Genomic DNA, 17,166 nt, shown 5'->3' with positions numbered 1-17,166 from the left:
TTTTTTTTAAAAAAAAAAAAATCACCACAGTAACTTTGGGTGGTCAGCAAAGATGTTTTTCATGGCCGGCTCACTGAGCTTTGATCTCCTTCCACCAGAGGGACCTCCAGCCTGGTTTTACTGTATTCCCGTGTGCTCTCCTGCACCTGCAGGTAGGCCCGCAGCTTGTCTGTGGGGAAGCACACCACACTGTCCCGGTGTTTGGTTGCTTGGCGTGCCCCTTGTATCCATGGCAACTGTAGACACTCTCCAGCAGAGGGCCTTGCCCTGTGGACAGATAAAGTTTCTCAGTGTCTGCTTTATTCTCAAATAATGAAATTCAGCTCTTTCCCAGCCTGGTAAAATTGATTTCTTACTACTTTTATACTGACACTGTTCCCATCTGAGATGTGGAAACATGTTTAAGATTAGTATTACCGAAATGTTCGTTCACACCAGTAATTTGAGAACGTTTCACTATACAGCAGAGATGAACCATTCATTTTCATAACCAGGAATGAATGGAATGTGCTGGACAAATTTTACCATGGTTTTAGAGGCTGTACCAAGGTGCGATCTCAGCATCTCACCGGGGTTTACTGCTTAAAGTCCTCCTCAGGAAAGCAAGAGCTCCCTCGGACAGACTGCTGTAGCAGCGCCCAAAGTGCACCTTTCCCTGCTTGCTGTGGCGCCCCCCGCAAGCGCTCTCTCTCTCCGGGTGGGGTGGGGGTCGGAAGGGGTCCTCGGCACTCAGCCTGAATCACGGGAGAAATGGCACGCAGGTCAGATGAACGCCACCTGCTTGTGCAGCACAGGGTAATCTTTTCTTTACCTTTCTTCCCCAAACATTTTGTAAAGACAAAACCACCAAATTAGTAATAAACAGACATGGCTTTCCCACCCTTGTGTCCTGTGCGTTACTGTCGTTACCATGGAAAAAAACTCACATAATAAAGGTGAGAACACCAATGGCCCAGACATCAGCCTCCGGACCGGCTCCCTGTCCCTCAGCCACTTCGGGAGCTGGGGGACCAACAGTGGCACAGAACACATCATCTGTACAGCCATAGAACGTCTAACATTTCATGTGGTTGTGGTGACTTCTGCAGAAGCAGAAAACAACTGTAAGGAACCTTGGAAAAGGAAGCATCAGTTTGAAAGCTTGTCGGAGAGAAGATGCACCTTGACTCCCAGTGAAATCCTGCAGCTTTTCTCCAGGAAGGGACTCGCCTGGGCAGAAGCTCTGCGCTGAGCCCAGGTCCACCACCTTCACCCGGTTGCCCTCGCCCACTAGAATGTTGTCCGACCTGAGGTCCAGGTGCACGACGCAGCTGCGGTGCAGGTAATGTGTGGCGCTGAGGATCTGCCGCAGAAGATCCTGCACATGCATCTCGCCGTACAGGTCCCTGCAAGGCAGAGGCACGTTTGTTGGAGGACCTTTGGTTTCCTGCTGCTTTCAGCTCACTGCTCTTTCATATGTTTATGACCACAATCTGAAAGCTCCTCTCTCTTTGACAGGGATGGACTTTCAGTGTTCTCAGTGAACCGCTGTGCCTTATTGGTCACTTCTTCACTCATTTACAGAACCACTGCTCGGCATTTAAATCTTACTGCAGCCGCAGGACAATGTAGTATAATATATTAATATATAACAGTGGGACACAGAAGGACCATAAAGTCATGGTCCCGTTGGTACACACAGCCTTCATGTAACAGGGTCCCATACAGCAAAAAACCAGTACAAAAATACATTTTTCATACAACAGGCTTATGATTCAATATAACTGCATTTTTGCTCATTATGTGGGCATTTCACTTTCACATCAGTTGAAAACACTAAGAACGCCAAGCGGTCATTAATGAAAAATGAAAATAGAACCTTAACTACCTAACCTTAATTAGGTTCCAAATTCTCATGCATTTATGTGACATTTTTCACTCACACACACACACAATCGTCTGAACCGCTTGTCCTTTTCGTCCGTATCAAATCTGTTCGTTTTATGGCTGAGCCTATCTGGGCTCTCTGACCACGTGTGGTCGTGGTTGGAAGGCGTACCGCTCTGCCAGGTGGTGCAACAGTTCTCGGCCGGAACAGAGCTCTTGGACCAAGACCAGGTGGCGCGGCCAGATGAGCGCACAGTGCAGCTCAGCCAGGTGGGTGTGATGCAGCCTCTTCAGCAACCGGTACTCCTGCAGCGCCCACTGACGTCGCTCCGCCGTGAAGGGTGTGATTTTTCCAGCAAAGAGCCTTCCGCTTGGGAATTCACGGCATCTTGCCACCACACTGAAGCGCCCCCTACAGGAGATGAACCTTTATCTGAGCAAGATTGTAAGAAACTCCAGCATAGCTCAATCCTTGACATGGGCGTGAAGTGGCTCTGCAGTCGCCACTTGGTGATTAAACAAAGTACCAATTAAAATGTGCTGACTGAACGTGGAGAAGATCCCACTAGGTGCTGCATGGTGCAGCCCATCTTACAGATAATCTGTGGATGATGCTGTGCCCTATTGCCCTCGAGCTGCATGTGGGAAGTGGTGCAGGGTGAGCGTAATGATGGGCACCTGCTGATCTCCGACAGGAAGCTGTAGGTGCTGTGTGTGGAGGAAGAGGGGGGGGCTGAGCTTGGGCCTGTGATGCTGCTCCCCGAGGGCCACGGTGTGTCCATGGAGATGAGCGGAACATGGGGCTCTGTGTAGAAGCAAATGGTAAAGGCATACATATATGCTTCATATTTATTAACTACAAATAAAGAACAAATAATGAATAACATACATCAAAGCTTTATAAAATGCATGTTAATAATGTATCATAAACATAAGCCTGCATGTTCTTCCCGTGTCTGTGTGGGTTTCCCCTGGGTGCTCTGGTTTCCTCCCACAGTCCAAAGACATGCTGTTCAGGTTCCCTATAGTGTGTGAGTGACAGAGAGAGTGTGTGTGTGTTAAACTGATGTATGGATGAGTGACCCATTGTAAGTAATGTATCTAGCAGTGTTAGTCACCGCGGTGAATAAGGTGTGTGGGCTGATAACACTGCATAGAGTTCATTGGAAGTCGCTTTGGAGAAAATAAATAAATGTAAATATAAATGTAATATCTGTCCAACACTTTGAATTATCATTTATAGTCAGACCCTTAATTTAACGTGTTTTGGAAAATTAAATATAATTTTTCAGATGCTTCATTATCTTGCTGGTAGACACACACAGGCATGAAAAACTAACCGCTAAAACAGTGCTGGAGGACAGGACAAAGTCCTTCTCCTCACCTTGGGGATCGAACCCGATGACGGCAGGTGCCGAAGGCTCACTGAAAGGTCCGGTTCCAGATGTGGTGAGGCAGGCTACCCGGAACCGGTGCTCTGGCCCTCTGGCCAGGTTGCTCACTATGTAGCAGCTGTCGGCCACGCCAGTGGCCAACAGGCTCCACCCACCTCCTGAAACAGCCATTGAGAGAGTTGATCTGAAACAGACTCGTTCAGCTCCTCTATCTACTGACCTCACACCGTGGTTGTATTTCTGCGCTTCTCACCAGCGCTACTGTGTTCGATGCAATAGATGAGCTTTGCAACAGCATCCACAGGGGGCCACAGCAGCAAAAACCCATCTCCTTGCAAGGGGTAGATCTCAGGACAGCTCGGGGATGCCGGAAGCTCTGCACACAAGGGGTTAAGAGCGTTTGGTACAAACGGTATTTATTCTAGATTATTAGAGTTGAGCATCACTCCCTGTTGAAACAACCGAGCATCACAATGTCCATGAAGGACTTCAGGCAAAAACCCTAAGGTGCTTATGAGGAAGCCAAAGAGGCAGCACACCCTCCTTGTCGTACCGGACACGATCAAGGTGCAGGAGGTGGACACCTGGCCCAGGGCACTGCTGGCCACACAGCGGTAGCTGCCCAGATCCTCTTCTTGAGCAGAGAAGATAGTCAGAGACAGATGTTCTCTATCCACGGCGGCCAGTCGGAGACGGTTATTACTCTTCAGTCTTCTTGCCTCTGGGTTCGCAGGTTCAGAGGGAAATATATAATATACACAGTATAATTTAATAATAATATATTGTGTGTGTGTATTAACAAGGTCAGGGCCACTGGCTTTACGGAGCTATTCTGTTACACCATTAGTACAGACCCTTAAACTGATAGCGTTTTATCTCTAGTCCATGAGTTGGACAACTTATTAGTATTAGGTTATTATTTTTAATGTGTGTACCAGATGCTTTTCTCCAAAGCAGCTCTCAGTGTGAGGTTTCTGCACTAAGCTCCTTACCGTGTTTTACCCTTTTGCACTGCAAGGTAATTTTTACTGTATCAGTTCAATACCTTGGTTAAGGCTGGTACAGCAGGAGGTTGGGTTTGAACCCAAATCTTCCAACTAGCCACTGCACTACCTGCTGCAGGCTTTTTACAAATATAGGAACTGTGGGACTAAACTGACCAATATGTGGCCTCAACTCTCAGACACCACTTCACCAGTTACGTTGTTTTGCCAGTTTTTAACCACATCTTTTATAAACTGCTCAGGCCATTACATATAAGCATTTTATCTTACCCTTATACCAGTGAATTTCTGGGGTTGGGTGGCCTGTGATTCGGCACCTAAGGGTGACCTTCTGACCCAGGGACACCACCTTGTCTGTGAGCTCCTGAAGGAATACAGGTTCTGCAACAGAAATGTGTGCTCACTCACCCACTGCTTCCACGCTCCCCACAATAACAGCTGATGCATTTTCATAGGAGGTATACCTTGTTTTTAACATAAAGCCATGCTTGACACCTGTACCTGCACCAAGATTCTACACTGTGCTGTGATGATTTGTATGCGGGTTCCCTTGAACACCTCTGCCATGTCTCTAGTGCTGGAAAGGATCAGGCCTGATGACAGTGACATTTTCAGAGACTTGGTTCACCTTTGTTTCTCTTGAACCCAGGCAGTCTGAAGGGGAAGAGGGCAGATGTTCTCCTTGATGAGCCTGGACCTTCAGTGCCCACCTCTTGCGTTCTCTGAAGTGTGGAGGAGGCTCCTTCTCCATAAAGAAAAGCAGGGTTTGTCCATCATTCTCAGCCACAGTTGTACACGGACACAAGAGCATGTCCTGCTAAATCACTATGATGAAGACACTTCACTGCACAGGGAACACGGCACACTGGAACCGAGCAGACAAACTGAATTAGACTGATCAGCCATATGTGAAAGCCGCCAATCAAATCTAAGTGTTGTCATTAAACTCATTATTCCTTCATAATACAACCATCGATCGGTTGATATAGTTGAACACACACACACACACACACAGGGTGCAAGGCTGGGGGGACACACCCAGGACAGGACGCCAGTCTGTTGCAAGGCACCCCAAGTGGGACTCAAACCCCAGACCCACCGGAGAGCAGGACTCGGTCCAACCCACTGCGCCACCGCACCCCCACTACAGTTGAACATCCAGCTGAAAATTTGCATTTCCACACATTTCATATCAAGAATATTATTTTTACTTTTTTATATTGTGCTTCTTCTAGCATTTCACACAACTCACCTTCTTGTTTCTCCTCTTTACTGGGCTGTTTGCCCAGCACAGCTTTAGAGATGCTGGAGACTGAGGTCTTCACCTTCTTTGTGATGGACAGGTCAAGGGTCCTGTTTGGCTCCTGCTGCCGTGAATCAGGAGAATCTCCATCAGAGGCCTGTCTGCGCACCACCCTCTCCACGGGAGCAGACGGCTGCCCTGTCCACGACTGCCTGCGGAAGAACCGCAAGAGTCCCAGTTTCACAGACTTGCCCTCGAGAGGCGAAGTGGACATTTGTGGGTGCAGCTCTTCTTCAGATGGGACGGTAAGCAGCCCAACATTTCCAGAAAGAACATCGGCCTCATCTTTGTCTGTGCTCCTATTGCCCCCCAACTGCTTCTCCTGGGTAAGCTGGCGGTTCCTATCCAAGAGGTATGGAACCAGCGCAGTTTCCACAGACTGGGGCTCCTTCGAGCGAATATGTGGTGAAATCTCTACCGAAGAGCTCTGGAACATGGGTTCCTCAGAATCATCCTGGCCCACGGGCACATCCAGATGGTGGAGAGGGTGGACTTCTTCAGCAAACTCCAATTTGCTATAAGAGGTTTCAAAATCTCTGTCTAGAACATTTGGTTCAAAGAAAGAATGCTGAGAGCCAGAAAGAAAACCACTTGAATCCTTGTCTTCTAGGTGGCTTGAAAAGGCCTCAATGGCTGACTCAGCTGGCCCATAGTCCGATTTTGAAGATGTAACCACCATTTTAGGCACTGTGAAAAAAACTTGGGGAGTGGACATAGAGCCACATGAGGCTTTGTCTTGAGGATCTTGTGGAAAAGGTTCTTGGTACACATCTTTGGTTCCATTGTAGTCTTCAGTGGCCACAACTGCTTCATCAAGCTCAGTAAGAGAATGATGGCGATGAGACTCGTATTCCTTGCATGGTTCTTCATATGAAAAACCACTGTGCACCTTGACAGCCACCAAATGGTGTCCTTTCAAGATCCTGCTGTCTGACCTGGCTTTGTGAATTTTTGGGAAGGGAAGCCTGTTCTCTACCTCTAGCTTTTCCAAAGCCACAAATCGCATGTCACTCCTGGCAGGTCTCTCAAGGGGATCTAGGCTGTAGCAGGATGCCAGCAACTCAGAGACGTCCTGCACCATGGAAACAGGCGTTGCGGCTTCTAGAAACAGAGGATTTAAAGAAGAGGGTTCTCTGCTCTTTGGTTCGTCTTTGCTTGCACTGTGAACTTCTTGCCCTGATCTGCCTTCAGAAGAATGACTATTCTCTCCTTCATCAAGCTCATCAACAGCCAGTCCTGAGGCCCTGTCCCTGTTGCTCACATTCTCACAGTGTTGCAGGGTTTCAGTCCTCATGGCTTCATCAGAATGAACCCTCCAGGAAAGGGTTTTTCCCCTCTCTTGGGTTGAGTCTTTTCCTGGGCTTGAACCCTCTGACTCTGCCACTCTGTTCGAGAGGACATCCACACATTTCTTTCCATTTTCTTTCCTATCTTCCACTTGCTCCACATCTTCACTGAGCTCAGGCACAGAAAGGGCCCTTTGTGAGTATTCATCCAGAGATCTGCTCTTCCTATTCCTCCACCTGCTGGAATGAGGACCTCTGTCTCCACTGTCTAGTGAAGAGGATTTGCTCAGTGAGCTCAAACTCTGGCTCCGGGACAAGTCTGCTTCTGGGGTGTCCTCCATCTGCTCGACAAGTGGCTCATCCAGCCGGCCAGAGAGACTACTGCTCAAGCGCAACCTGCTTCGCTCATGCCTTTTGGTGAGCGACTTCTGTCGCAGCAACAAGCGACGTGCGGACAAGGGGGAAAGCTCCTCCAGGCTCTCCAAGCTGCGGTGGAAGGTGCTCCTGATCAGGCTTTCTCTGGGAATGAGCTGCCTGGTGGATCTGTCCTCTGTGAATACTGCCTGGTGGGATCCTTCCTGGGCGAGTTTGCTGGAGACCTGTTGTGACTCCTGCTGGAGCTCTGCTGCCTCTGCTGGCTCAAATGCCACACTGGGTCTACTGAAGCCTTTTTGGTCCAATGAAAGCTTTTGATTCAGTGTTTCCCCATGAGACTCTTTTTCTTGGCTCATGAGTTTTGTAGCTGCTGTGCTCCCAGAGATTTCTGGGCTTTTGGTCCCAGTGAAATCCTTCGGCTCTTCTTCCTCTCTGTGTAGATAGGGCGTGGAGGTCGGTGTTGCCCAACTGTCCACCTCATCATATTCTGAGGAGGAACTACTACTGGAGGAGACATTACCATGGCCACGATGACTCCGTGATGAGGCTAAAGAAGTCTCCTGCGGTGGTGCTGCCAGCAGGTCTGCGATGGGGCGCAGCACAAGGATCGACCCGTAGCAAGTGAGTGAGCACTTGGAAGGGACAGAGGGGACAAAGAACCCACCTTAAATTACAGAATCCTACACCAGTAAATCACTTCACTGACTTCAGTTTCAAAACTTATGACAAAGCAAAAAAGCAAAGACCATTTTGTGATTAATCTGAATACTAGAGAAAGTGTGTTGAATGAAAACCAGAAAGCTCTCCAGATGTTGATGGCATAGCGCTGTAGAGGGACAGACTCGTTCATCAAAGCCATTGTCAACAGTGCATCAGGATGTGGAGACGTTTTCCCGCCAAGTCAGCGCTTGGAGTACCTGCCATTTACTCCTTGAAACAAAGAACTTCAGAGTCTTGGAATTGATTTTATTGGATTCCTTATCTTCCATTTTGGTCTGGAGAAAGAAAATATGCTGTTGTTATAAAACTTTTATTGTACTGTATGCAAAGAGGACAGCTGGTAGCATAGTGGTTAGATCTGTTCCCTTTGGATCTAAAGGTCACAGGTTCAAGCCCCATCTCAGGCTGCAGTACCCTTAAGCAAGGTACTTACCCTAAGTTGCTCCATTATAATTACCACGCTGTATAAATGGGTAAGTAATTGTAAGCTTAACATTGTAAGTTGCTTTGGAGAAAAGCATCAGCTAAACAAAAGGCCATCAAAACAGAGAAACTTCTGCTTTCATCTGTGTTACCTTTTACATAAAATTACTGAAAAATGAAATTATACAGTTGAAAACAATGAAAATAAAACTGACATTTTATAAAACTGAAATGTCTTTCATTTTTAACATATCATATATACATTCAATAGAATGCTAGTTTGGTTTGTTCAAAATATTAGTTGCATTTGTCTCCCCTATGAGTACCACCGAGTTTTAACAGTGGATTTTTACCTGGAACCACAGGTGCTGTAGGCATTCAGCGGCACTTGGCCGAACTCTGCGGGGGGGGAGTAAGAACAACAGTTACCAGCAGCGCAGAAACTGCAGCGAAAGCAAGAGGAGCAGCGCCAATTTGCGTCAGGAAACTCACACAGTGTCAGCCTGCAGGACACACTGCAGAAAGTCCAGGCACTGTGTGCTTCTGCAGGCCACATGGGGGGCATCCCAGGGCAGCTGGGCCTCTCGCACCCTCATCAAGGTGGCACGGTCACTCTCTCCGGAGAACGGGCAGTGCCCAGTGAGACTGCACAGCACAAGTGTCAGAGCGCTGAGCCTTAATGCTAAGCTGCACAAGCTGACCTTCACATGATTTCGTCAGGATAATGACATAGTTACAGATTCATTTATTAATAAATTATTTGCTTTGCACCCCAGCCAGGTGAGTGCCCAGTTTAGTAATACACCTACGGTGTGCAGCCTGCTGCCTTTTCCATAAAGGTGTAGGACTTTAACTGTTTTAACACTACGCCACCTGCTGCCCATTCAGGATTTTTAAACACTGAAATACAGCAGGGGTGCCGTCTTGCGCCTGTTGGTACACAGCGAAATCCCTGGGGAAAAAATGTGAGCAGCGCCTTCGAAAGTGGCAGGACTTACCAAAGATAAGCAAGGACGCCCAGAGACCTGAGTGAACAGGACAGATCATAGAGCTTTGGACAGTACACAGTATACAAACACAGTTACATATGACTTATGACATATTCCAGGTGTGAATGCATGAAGACATGTAAATATGCATAAAATTGAAAAAGCCATCGTTTAGTGCTCACTGTTTTGAAAAAAAAAAACACACAAAACAAGCCGTTACTGACCAGATGTCCGTTGCCTTGGTAACAGGCTGCTGGCATACGATTTCAGGGGCCACAAACTCTGGGGTGCCGTACTGGCTGTACTGTTCCAGGGATGGGTTGACCTCCTGAGCGAAGCCAAAGTCGCAGATCTTGATCTCTTCCCTTTCCGATAGGGCCACCATAATGTTGTCAGGCTGAGATGAGGAAGTCAGAGTTGAGTAGGCAACACCAGAGGCCCGAAACACTGAGTGTGTCAGAATTAAAGAGTCTAAAGGTTCATTCTGGTTAGATTCCATGTTATTAACGATTATTTATCAGGCTTTTCTCCTCCGTGAACCGCCACCTTATCGTGGTGGAGGGGTTTGAGTGCCTGAATGAGTCCAGGAGCTATGTTGTCTGGGGCTACATGCCCCTGGTAGGGTCTCCCATGGCAGACAGGTCCTGGATGACAGACGAGACAAAGCGCGGTTCAAAAACCCCTTATGACGGAAAAAGCAAGGCGTCCGTTTACCCCGCCCGGTATGGGGTCACCGGGGCCCCACCCTGGAGCCAGGCCTGGGGGGGGGGCTCGCATGCGAGCGCCTGGTGGCCAGGTCTATGCCCACGGGGCCTGGCCGGGCTCAGCCCGAAGCCACAACGTGGAGCCGCTCTTCGGTGGGCTCACCACCTGCCGGAGAAACCGTAAGGGGCCGGTGCATTGTGATTTGGGCGGTGGTCGGGGCCGAGTGCCCGGCCGACCCAAACCTCGGGCGCCAACTCTGGTTTTTGGGACTTGGAATGTCACCTCACTGGCGGGGAAGGAGCCTGAGCTGGTGCGGGAAGTTGAGAGATACCGTCTAGATATAGTCGGGCTCACTTCCACTCACAGCTTGGGTTCTGGAACCACTCTACTCGATCGAGGGTGGACTCTCCACTATTCTGGCGTTGCCCAAGGTGAGAGGCGGCGGGCTGGTGTGGGCTTATTAATAGCCCCCCAGTTCAGCCGCCATGTGTTGGAGTCTACCCCGGTGAATGAGAGGGTCATCTCCCTACGCCTTCGGGTCAGGGAACGGTCTCTCACTGTCGTTTGTGCTTATGCGCCTAGCGGCAGTGTAGAGTACCCGGCCTTTTTAGAGTCCCTGGGGGGCGTGCTGGAAAGCGCTCCCACTGGGGACTCTGTCGTTCTACTGGGGGACTTTAATGCCCACGTGGGCAGCGACAGTGATACCTGGAGGGGCGTGATTGGGAGGAACGGCCTCCCTGATCTGAACCCGAGCGGTGAGTTGTTATTGGATTTCTGTGCTAGTCACGGTTTATCCATAACGAACACCATGTTCATGCATAAGGGTGTCCACCAGTGCACTTGGCACCAGGACACCCTAGGTCGGAGGTCGATGATCGACTTTGTAGTCGTTTCTTCTGACCTTCGGCCATATGTCTTGGACACTCGGGTGAAGAGAGGGGCTGAGCTGTCAACTGATCACCACCTGGTGGTGAGTTGGATTCGATGGCGGGGGAAAAAGCTGGACAGACCTGGCAGGCCCAAACGCATAGTGAGGGTCTGTTGGGAACGTTTGGCGGAGGCCCCTGTCAGAGAGGTCTTCAACTCCCACCTCCGACAGAGCTTCAACCAGGTCCCGAGGGAGGTGGGGGACATTGAGTCTGAATGGACTATGTTCCGCTCCTCCATTGTCGGTGCGGCGGTTCGGAGCTGCGGCCATAAGGTCTCCGGTGCCTGTCGCGGCGGCAATCCCCGAACACGGTGGTGGACACCGGAAGTAAGGGATGCCGTCAAGCTGAAGAAGGAGTTCTATCGGGCCTGGCTGGCTCATGGGACTCCTGAAGCAGCTGACAGGTACCGACGGGCCAAACAGAGCGTGGCTCTGGCAGTCGCCGCGGCAAAAACTCGGGCTTGGGAGGAGTTCGGTGAGGCCATGGAGGAAGACTTTCGGTCGGCCTCAAAGAGATTCTGGCAAACCGTCCGGCGACTCAGAGGGGGGAAGCGGTGTTCCACGAACACTGTTTACAGTGGAAGTGGTGCGCTGCTGACCTCAGCTGAGGATGCTCTCGGGCGGTGGAAGGAGTACTTTGAGGATCTCCTCAATCCCTCCGACACGCCTTCCGTAGAGGAAGCTGAGGCTGGGGACTCGGAGGGGGACTCGTCCATTACCCTGGCTGAAGTTGCTGAGGTAGTCAAAAAACTCCTCGGTGGCAAGGCTCCGGGGGTGGATGAGATCCGCCCCGAGTTTCTCAAGTCTCTGGATGTTGTGGGGCTGTCTTGGCTGACACGCCTCTGCAGCATCGCGTGGAGTTCGGGAACGGTGCCTCTGGACTGGCAGACCGGGGTGGTGGTCCCTCTTTTTAAGAAGGGGGACCGGAGATTGTGTTCCAACTACAGGGGGATCACACTCCTTAGCCTCCCTGGGAAAGTCTATGCCAGGGTACTGGAGAGGAGAATCCGACCGATAGTCGAACCTCGGATTCAGGAGGAGCAATGCGGTTTTCGCCCTGGCCGTGGAACACTGGACCAGCTCTATACCCTCACTAGGGTGTTGGAGGGTTCGTGGGAGTTTGCCCAACCAGTCCATATGTGTTTTGTGGACCTGGAGAAGGCATTCGACCGTGTCCCTCGTGGCATCCTGTGGGGGGTGCTTCGGGATTATGGGGTTCGGGGCTCGTTGCTACGAGCTGTTCGTTCCCTGTATGACCGGAGCAGGAGCTTGGTTCGCATTGCCGGCAGTAAGTCAGACCTGTTCCCGGTGCATGTTGGACTCCGCCAGGGCTGCCCTTTGTCACCGATTCTGTTCATTATTTTTATGGACAGAATTTCTAGGCGCAGTCAGGGAACGGAGGGTGTCTGTTTTGGTGGCCGCGAGATCTCGTCTCTGCTTTTTGCGGACGATGTGGTCCTGTTGGCTTCATCAAGTCAAGACTTGCAGCGTGCACTGGGGAGGTTTGCAGCCGAGTGCGAAGCGGCGGGGATGAGAATCAGCACCTCCAAATCCGAGGCCATGGTTCTCAGTCGGAAAAAGGTGGATTGCCCCCTCCGGGTTAGGGGGGAGTTGCTCCCTCAAGTGGAGGAGTTTAAGTATCTTGGGGTCTTGTTCACGAGTGAGGGAAAAATGGAGCGGCAGGTCGACAGACGGATCGGTGCGGCGTCCGCAGTAATGCGGTCATTGTACCGGTCTGTTGTGGTGAAGAGGGAGCTGAGTCGTAAGGCGAAGCTCTCAATTTACCGGTCAATCTACGTTCCTACCCTCACCTATGGTCATGAACTCTGGATCATGACCGAAAGAATGAGATCGCGGATACAAGCGGCAGAAATGAGTTTCCTCCGCAGAGTGGCTGGGCGCACCCTTAGGGATAGGGTGAGGAGCTCAGTCACCCGGGAGGAGCTCGGAGTAGAGCCGCTGCTCCTCCGCATCGAGAGGAGCCAGTTGAGGTGGCTCGGGCATCTGTTCCGGATGCCTCCTGGACGCCTCCCTGGGGAGGTGCTCCGGGCTTGTCCCACTGGGAGGAGGCCTCGGGGCAGACCCAGGACACGTTGGAGAGACTATGTCTCCCGGCTGGCCTGGGAACGCCTTGGGGTTCCCCCAGAGGAACTGGAGGAGGTGTGCGGGGAGAGGGAAGTCTGGAGTACTCTGCTCGGACTGCTGCCCCCGCGACCCGGCCCCGGATAAAAGCGGAGGAAGATGGATGGATGGATGGATATCAGGCTTTTTTCTCCATGGTGACTTACAGTGTGCGGTTTGTCCACGGAGATATTTATGATTATTTACCTGTTTATAAAGCAGGGTAATTTTTACTGTTTCAGTTCAGGGTAAGTACTTTGATCAAGGGTACTGCAGCAGTACAGATTTGAAACCAAGACCTTTGAGTGGAAGGCAGCCCTAACCACTGCACCCCCTGCTGCCACGTTTTGAACGTATGATGAATAAGAGGACTGTGACAATGGGTCACAACTGGGTGTTTTTCCTGGACACACAGAACACTTACTTTAATATCCAGATGGAGGATGTTCATGTGATGAATGTAATCTAGTCCCTCCAGCACCTGGTGAACATACATCCTGACCTGGAAACGACACACAGACATAATGCAACCAGCACATATTTAAACTAATATGAAAAGTGAAGAGAATGTTGTGCGATCTGTGAAAGAAGAGAAATGTCATTGGTGGTGTCGAAGAGGTGGAAAACGAAACAATTGAAAAGAAAAGAAAAAAAAACTGAAGGAATTATGCACCCTGTCGGTGGTTCAGTTGTTTAGAGCTCATACCTGCGTTTCCGTCACGGAGCCTTTGGAGACCAGGTGCTCAAGCAGCGCCCTGTTGGAGCAGCTTGTGGATATGTTAAAGGAGCTTCTGATGGCTTTGTCATCTGCGTCTCCTACAGCCTCATAAGAGCTAAAGATTTTCAAAGGCCACCTTTACACAGACTCATGTATTTGATATGTTTCTGCAAAGTGATCTACACTGTTTCACTCCTACAGCAGGTTCATTTTTACTATATTAATTCAGGGTAAGTACCTTGATCAAGGGTACTGCAGCGGGGGGGAGGATTTGAACTCGCGACATTCAAGAGCAAAGTGGCAGCTCTCACCACTGCACCTCCTGCTGCCCTGGCTATACAGAAATTGTGAACGTGGTGTTCTGAGATCACTAACACCACAGGGTCAGTGGTGTCCGAAAGCGATTGATCACAGCACCCCCTGCTGTCAACGTGCGGAGGATACAGCTCCATGAACAGCACCAGGGTACGCCGGGTGCAGAAGTGGTCCCTTAAGCAAGCCAGCCGAGGGTGGGAAAGGCGGCCCAGCACTGTCCTCTCCCGGAGAGCCCTGGCTCGTCCGCTGCCCCTCAGAGGCAGGAACTTGGCAGCAAGATTCTCTCCGCTGTGCCGGCAGGTGGCGCGCTTGACCACCCCAAAAGAGCCCCTAAGGAGGACAAACAGAGCATCTCATCCACCTTTGTCTCTCCAAATATTACAATGTGCGATATTTCATCTCGTTGGGGCAGAATTAGTGTCATCTGGGGTCAGGATGTCAGATGAGGACACATCAGTACATAAATGAAGCAGGTGAAGCCACCTTCCAATCTCCTCGTGGATCTCATATAGTGCCAGCAGCCTCGACCCTGTCCCCATCCCAGTTCCTGATGGATCGCCTCCGCCTTGCTCCGAGTCTCCAGACCCTGTGTGAGGAACGCAGCCGGGTCATGTCTGAGGCACGTCCATGTTACAGATTTCCTTCAGCGCTAACCTCCACAGAACGGTAGTGGTTGGGCCCCAGGTTGAAATCCCACCTCTTGCTATAGGAGGTGAGGTTTGAACCCGGTTTCTTTGAGTGCAAAGGCAATTGCTCTAATCACTACTCCACCTACTGCCTGCAACACAAAGTCACGTCACGAGGGATGTCTCAGGACTCGGACCTCTGTGGCCACTGGGCCAGGCGGTGGGAGACGTGTGTTGGCTGGTGGTGCCAGGAGGGCAGCTGTAGACACCATCACCAACCGGAATGTGTGGGAGAAGAGGCATGGGGCAGCATTGGCCATGATCAGCCTCATCCACAGGCCCTCTGGGAGCAGAGGGCTCTCCATCCTACAGGCGCAGCGGAAAAAAAAACAATGCTAAAGACTGGCCACAGGGAAGTTCCTGTCAAACAGAAGTTGGGCTCATTATACTGCGGTAAAAACATGGTAGATTTCAGAGTAGTTCCACAGAGAAAGGGATCATTCAGACTGAACTCCTCTGGAAAAGAGCCACACATCATGCTGCTGTCTTACTGCTGGACTCTGCCCCCCATCTTCTCGCCCCACAATCTGTTAGACATGTAGTAGGGCAGCAATACCACGGTATGGTGTGTACCTTGTAGCAGGATACAACAATGGAAGCAGTGGAAGTTGGACTAGTGACCGTTGACTGATCAGCTCTCCGCACCTGCAGGTCCACGATAGGCTCCTGCGTAGAGCCACGGTCTGCAAAAAAAGAGGGGCTGCTGGGTCACGCCAGGCTCTGGAGAGCATCTTCCTGGCTTCAGAAGCACCAGCAAGTGAGCAAAGGTCACTAGATATGTTTGTGTTCCAGTACCTGAATCGCATTTGCTGCACATTTCCTCCTTCATTTCCTCACTCTTATGTTTTGTGTCGCTGTTTCTGGGGCTTTTCTCAGCAGCAAAGTCCTCCCTGTGATGGAACAGAGTTACTGTGAGGGGATCCAGAAGGTAGTTTCCACACCAAACTTCTCTTCCTCTTTTAGTTCGTTGAAAACACCGTGCTGACACTTTATTTCAGGGTTAGCTGTTATGCTGAGCAGTAAACTCAGAGAAATAAATGTGACTAAAGTGTGAGTGCAAAGGTGTGTAGGCAGTGGAAGGAGTGCGGTGAGGAGGACACATCTCACCATGCGTGTGGCTCTGAGCACACAGACTGGAAGACCCTCCTACAGAAGGCGGTGGGGCTGAAGTCGATCTGGTACCACTTCTTGGCAGCAACATTCCTGGGGCTTGAACCTGCAGGAGACACCTAGCATGTGCTCATCCATCCATCATGGTCACTATAGATGATTTCTCACTGCAAGGTGCAGCGACATAGTCTACAAGGACATACAAAACAGAGTCATAGTGCAGGTCCCCCTGCCCTATGGCCCTGTGCTGAAACCACAGTTGGGGAACCACACTAGAGAGGTGTGGTTGTTGCCCCCAGAGAGCCTCAGAAACACCAAGCTCTTCCTACATGTCTCCTGCAGCTCTGCCCTCTGGGCTCCAACCTGCTGAACAAGAGCTGCTGATTCCAGGGTCCAGTGATGGCGCGTGAGTCACAGCTGACGGCTCTACCAGAGTCTCAACTGCCATGGGGGTTCCAGGGGTCTCGTCCTCGTTGGTATCCTCCAGGGAGATGACCGTGGAGTTCTCAGCCTCAGCCAGGCTTGATGGAGAACCATCTACAAGCACAGAGGGACACAGCGAGGAGAAAGCCTGCTGGTCCAGTGGACCACAATGAGACCACAATGAGAACATGGACGCCTCAGTGGGCCCACCTCCCTTAGGCCAAAACCACAGGTCTAATGCTAACCCTTCATAAGTAGTAACCTGGTGAGACTCATCGTTAACCAGTGGAACTGGACAGGTGAAAACTCGTTTGCTGCAGTAGTCATCAACCCCGTTCCTAACGAGGGTGCTGTATTTCCTGGGGTCAGCTCATCATTTTGGTACAAACTAAAACTATGCCAAGAAAAAGACCAGAACAACACAACTGCGTAGCTCAAAAAAGCAGCTTAATTTGAACTTTTCATTTATAGACTAATAATACTCAGAATTCACATGAACTCACTGGAATCTGTGATTTATAACACTGAGCAAATGCTTTACTGGTTTTATGCATTGTTTGCTACAGGTCCTCTGTATGCATATTGATTAAATTAGTATAGCTGATTTTCTTTAACAGGATTATTGACTGAGAAGATTGAAACCAGTATGAAATTAAAATAAAAAAAGAAAAAAAAAAAAAACTCACAGCTATCATACAAGTAGATCATGGTGTTGATGATGAGGGCAATTCCTTCTCAGGGACTATAAGAACCCAAAGCTTACAGACTTGTCTTCAAAGTACTCATGTTATTTCTTTATT

At 50.1% G+C, this 17,166-nt stretch overlaps 1 protein-coding gene across 1 annotated transcript; it reads right to left on the bottom strand.

Annotated features, from left to right (window-relative positions):
- Positions 1–2: 2 nt before the first annotated feature.
- On the bottom strand, positions 3–17,074 carry LOC108937672 (obscurin-like). The gene is made up of 27 exons (XM_029253532.1): positions 17,053–17,074; positions 16,307–16,480; positions 15,941–16,049; positions 15,629–15,723; positions 15,407–15,516; positions 14,971–15,139; positions 14,631–14,733; positions 14,277–14,477; positions 13,821–13,881; positions 13,539–13,616; positions 9,585–9,757; positions 9,370–9,396; positions 8,864–9,016; positions 8,725–8,770; positions 8,146–8,223; positions 5,517–7,860; positions 4,893–5,006; positions 4,535–4,645; positions 3,814–3,981; positions 3,514–3,636; positions 3,251–3,418; positions 2,545–2,671; positions 2,039–2,278; positions 1,162–1,385; positions 927–1,002; positions 570–734; positions 3–267 (listed from the first exon to the last, which is right to left on the bottom strand). The coding sequence occupies exons 1-27, from the start codon at positions 17,072–17,074 to the stop codon at positions 60–62; spliced, it is 5,667 nt and encodes a 1,888-aa protein (XP_029109365.1). The 3' UTR covers positions 3–59.
- Between the last annotated feature and the right edge of the window lie 92 nt (positions 17,075–17,166).

The sequence above is a fragment of the Scleropages formosus genome, chromosome 7 (assembly GCF_900964775.1).
Source record: "Scleropages formosus chromosome 7, fSclFor1.1, whole genome shotgun sequence".
NCBI classification, from domain to species: domain Eukaryota; kingdom Metazoa; phylum Chordata; class Actinopteri; order Osteoglossiformes; family Osteoglossidae; genus Scleropages; species Scleropages formosus.
This window is presented reverse-complemented; position numbering and strand designations above follow the sequence as displayed.

Coding starts and splice junctions, on each gene's coding strand:
- LOC108937672 (XM_029253532.1), bottom strand. CDS start 17,074: ATGATCTACTTGTATGATAGCT. Junction 9,017..9,369: donor GGCGTCCTTGCTTATCTTTG/GTAAGTCCTGCC, acceptor TGTGCTGTGCAG/TCTCACTGGGCACTGCCCGT. Junction 5,007..5,516: donor TAAAGAGGAGAAACAAGAAG/GTGAGTTGTGTG, acceptor TTTATGGAGAAG/GAGCCTCCTCCACACTTCAG.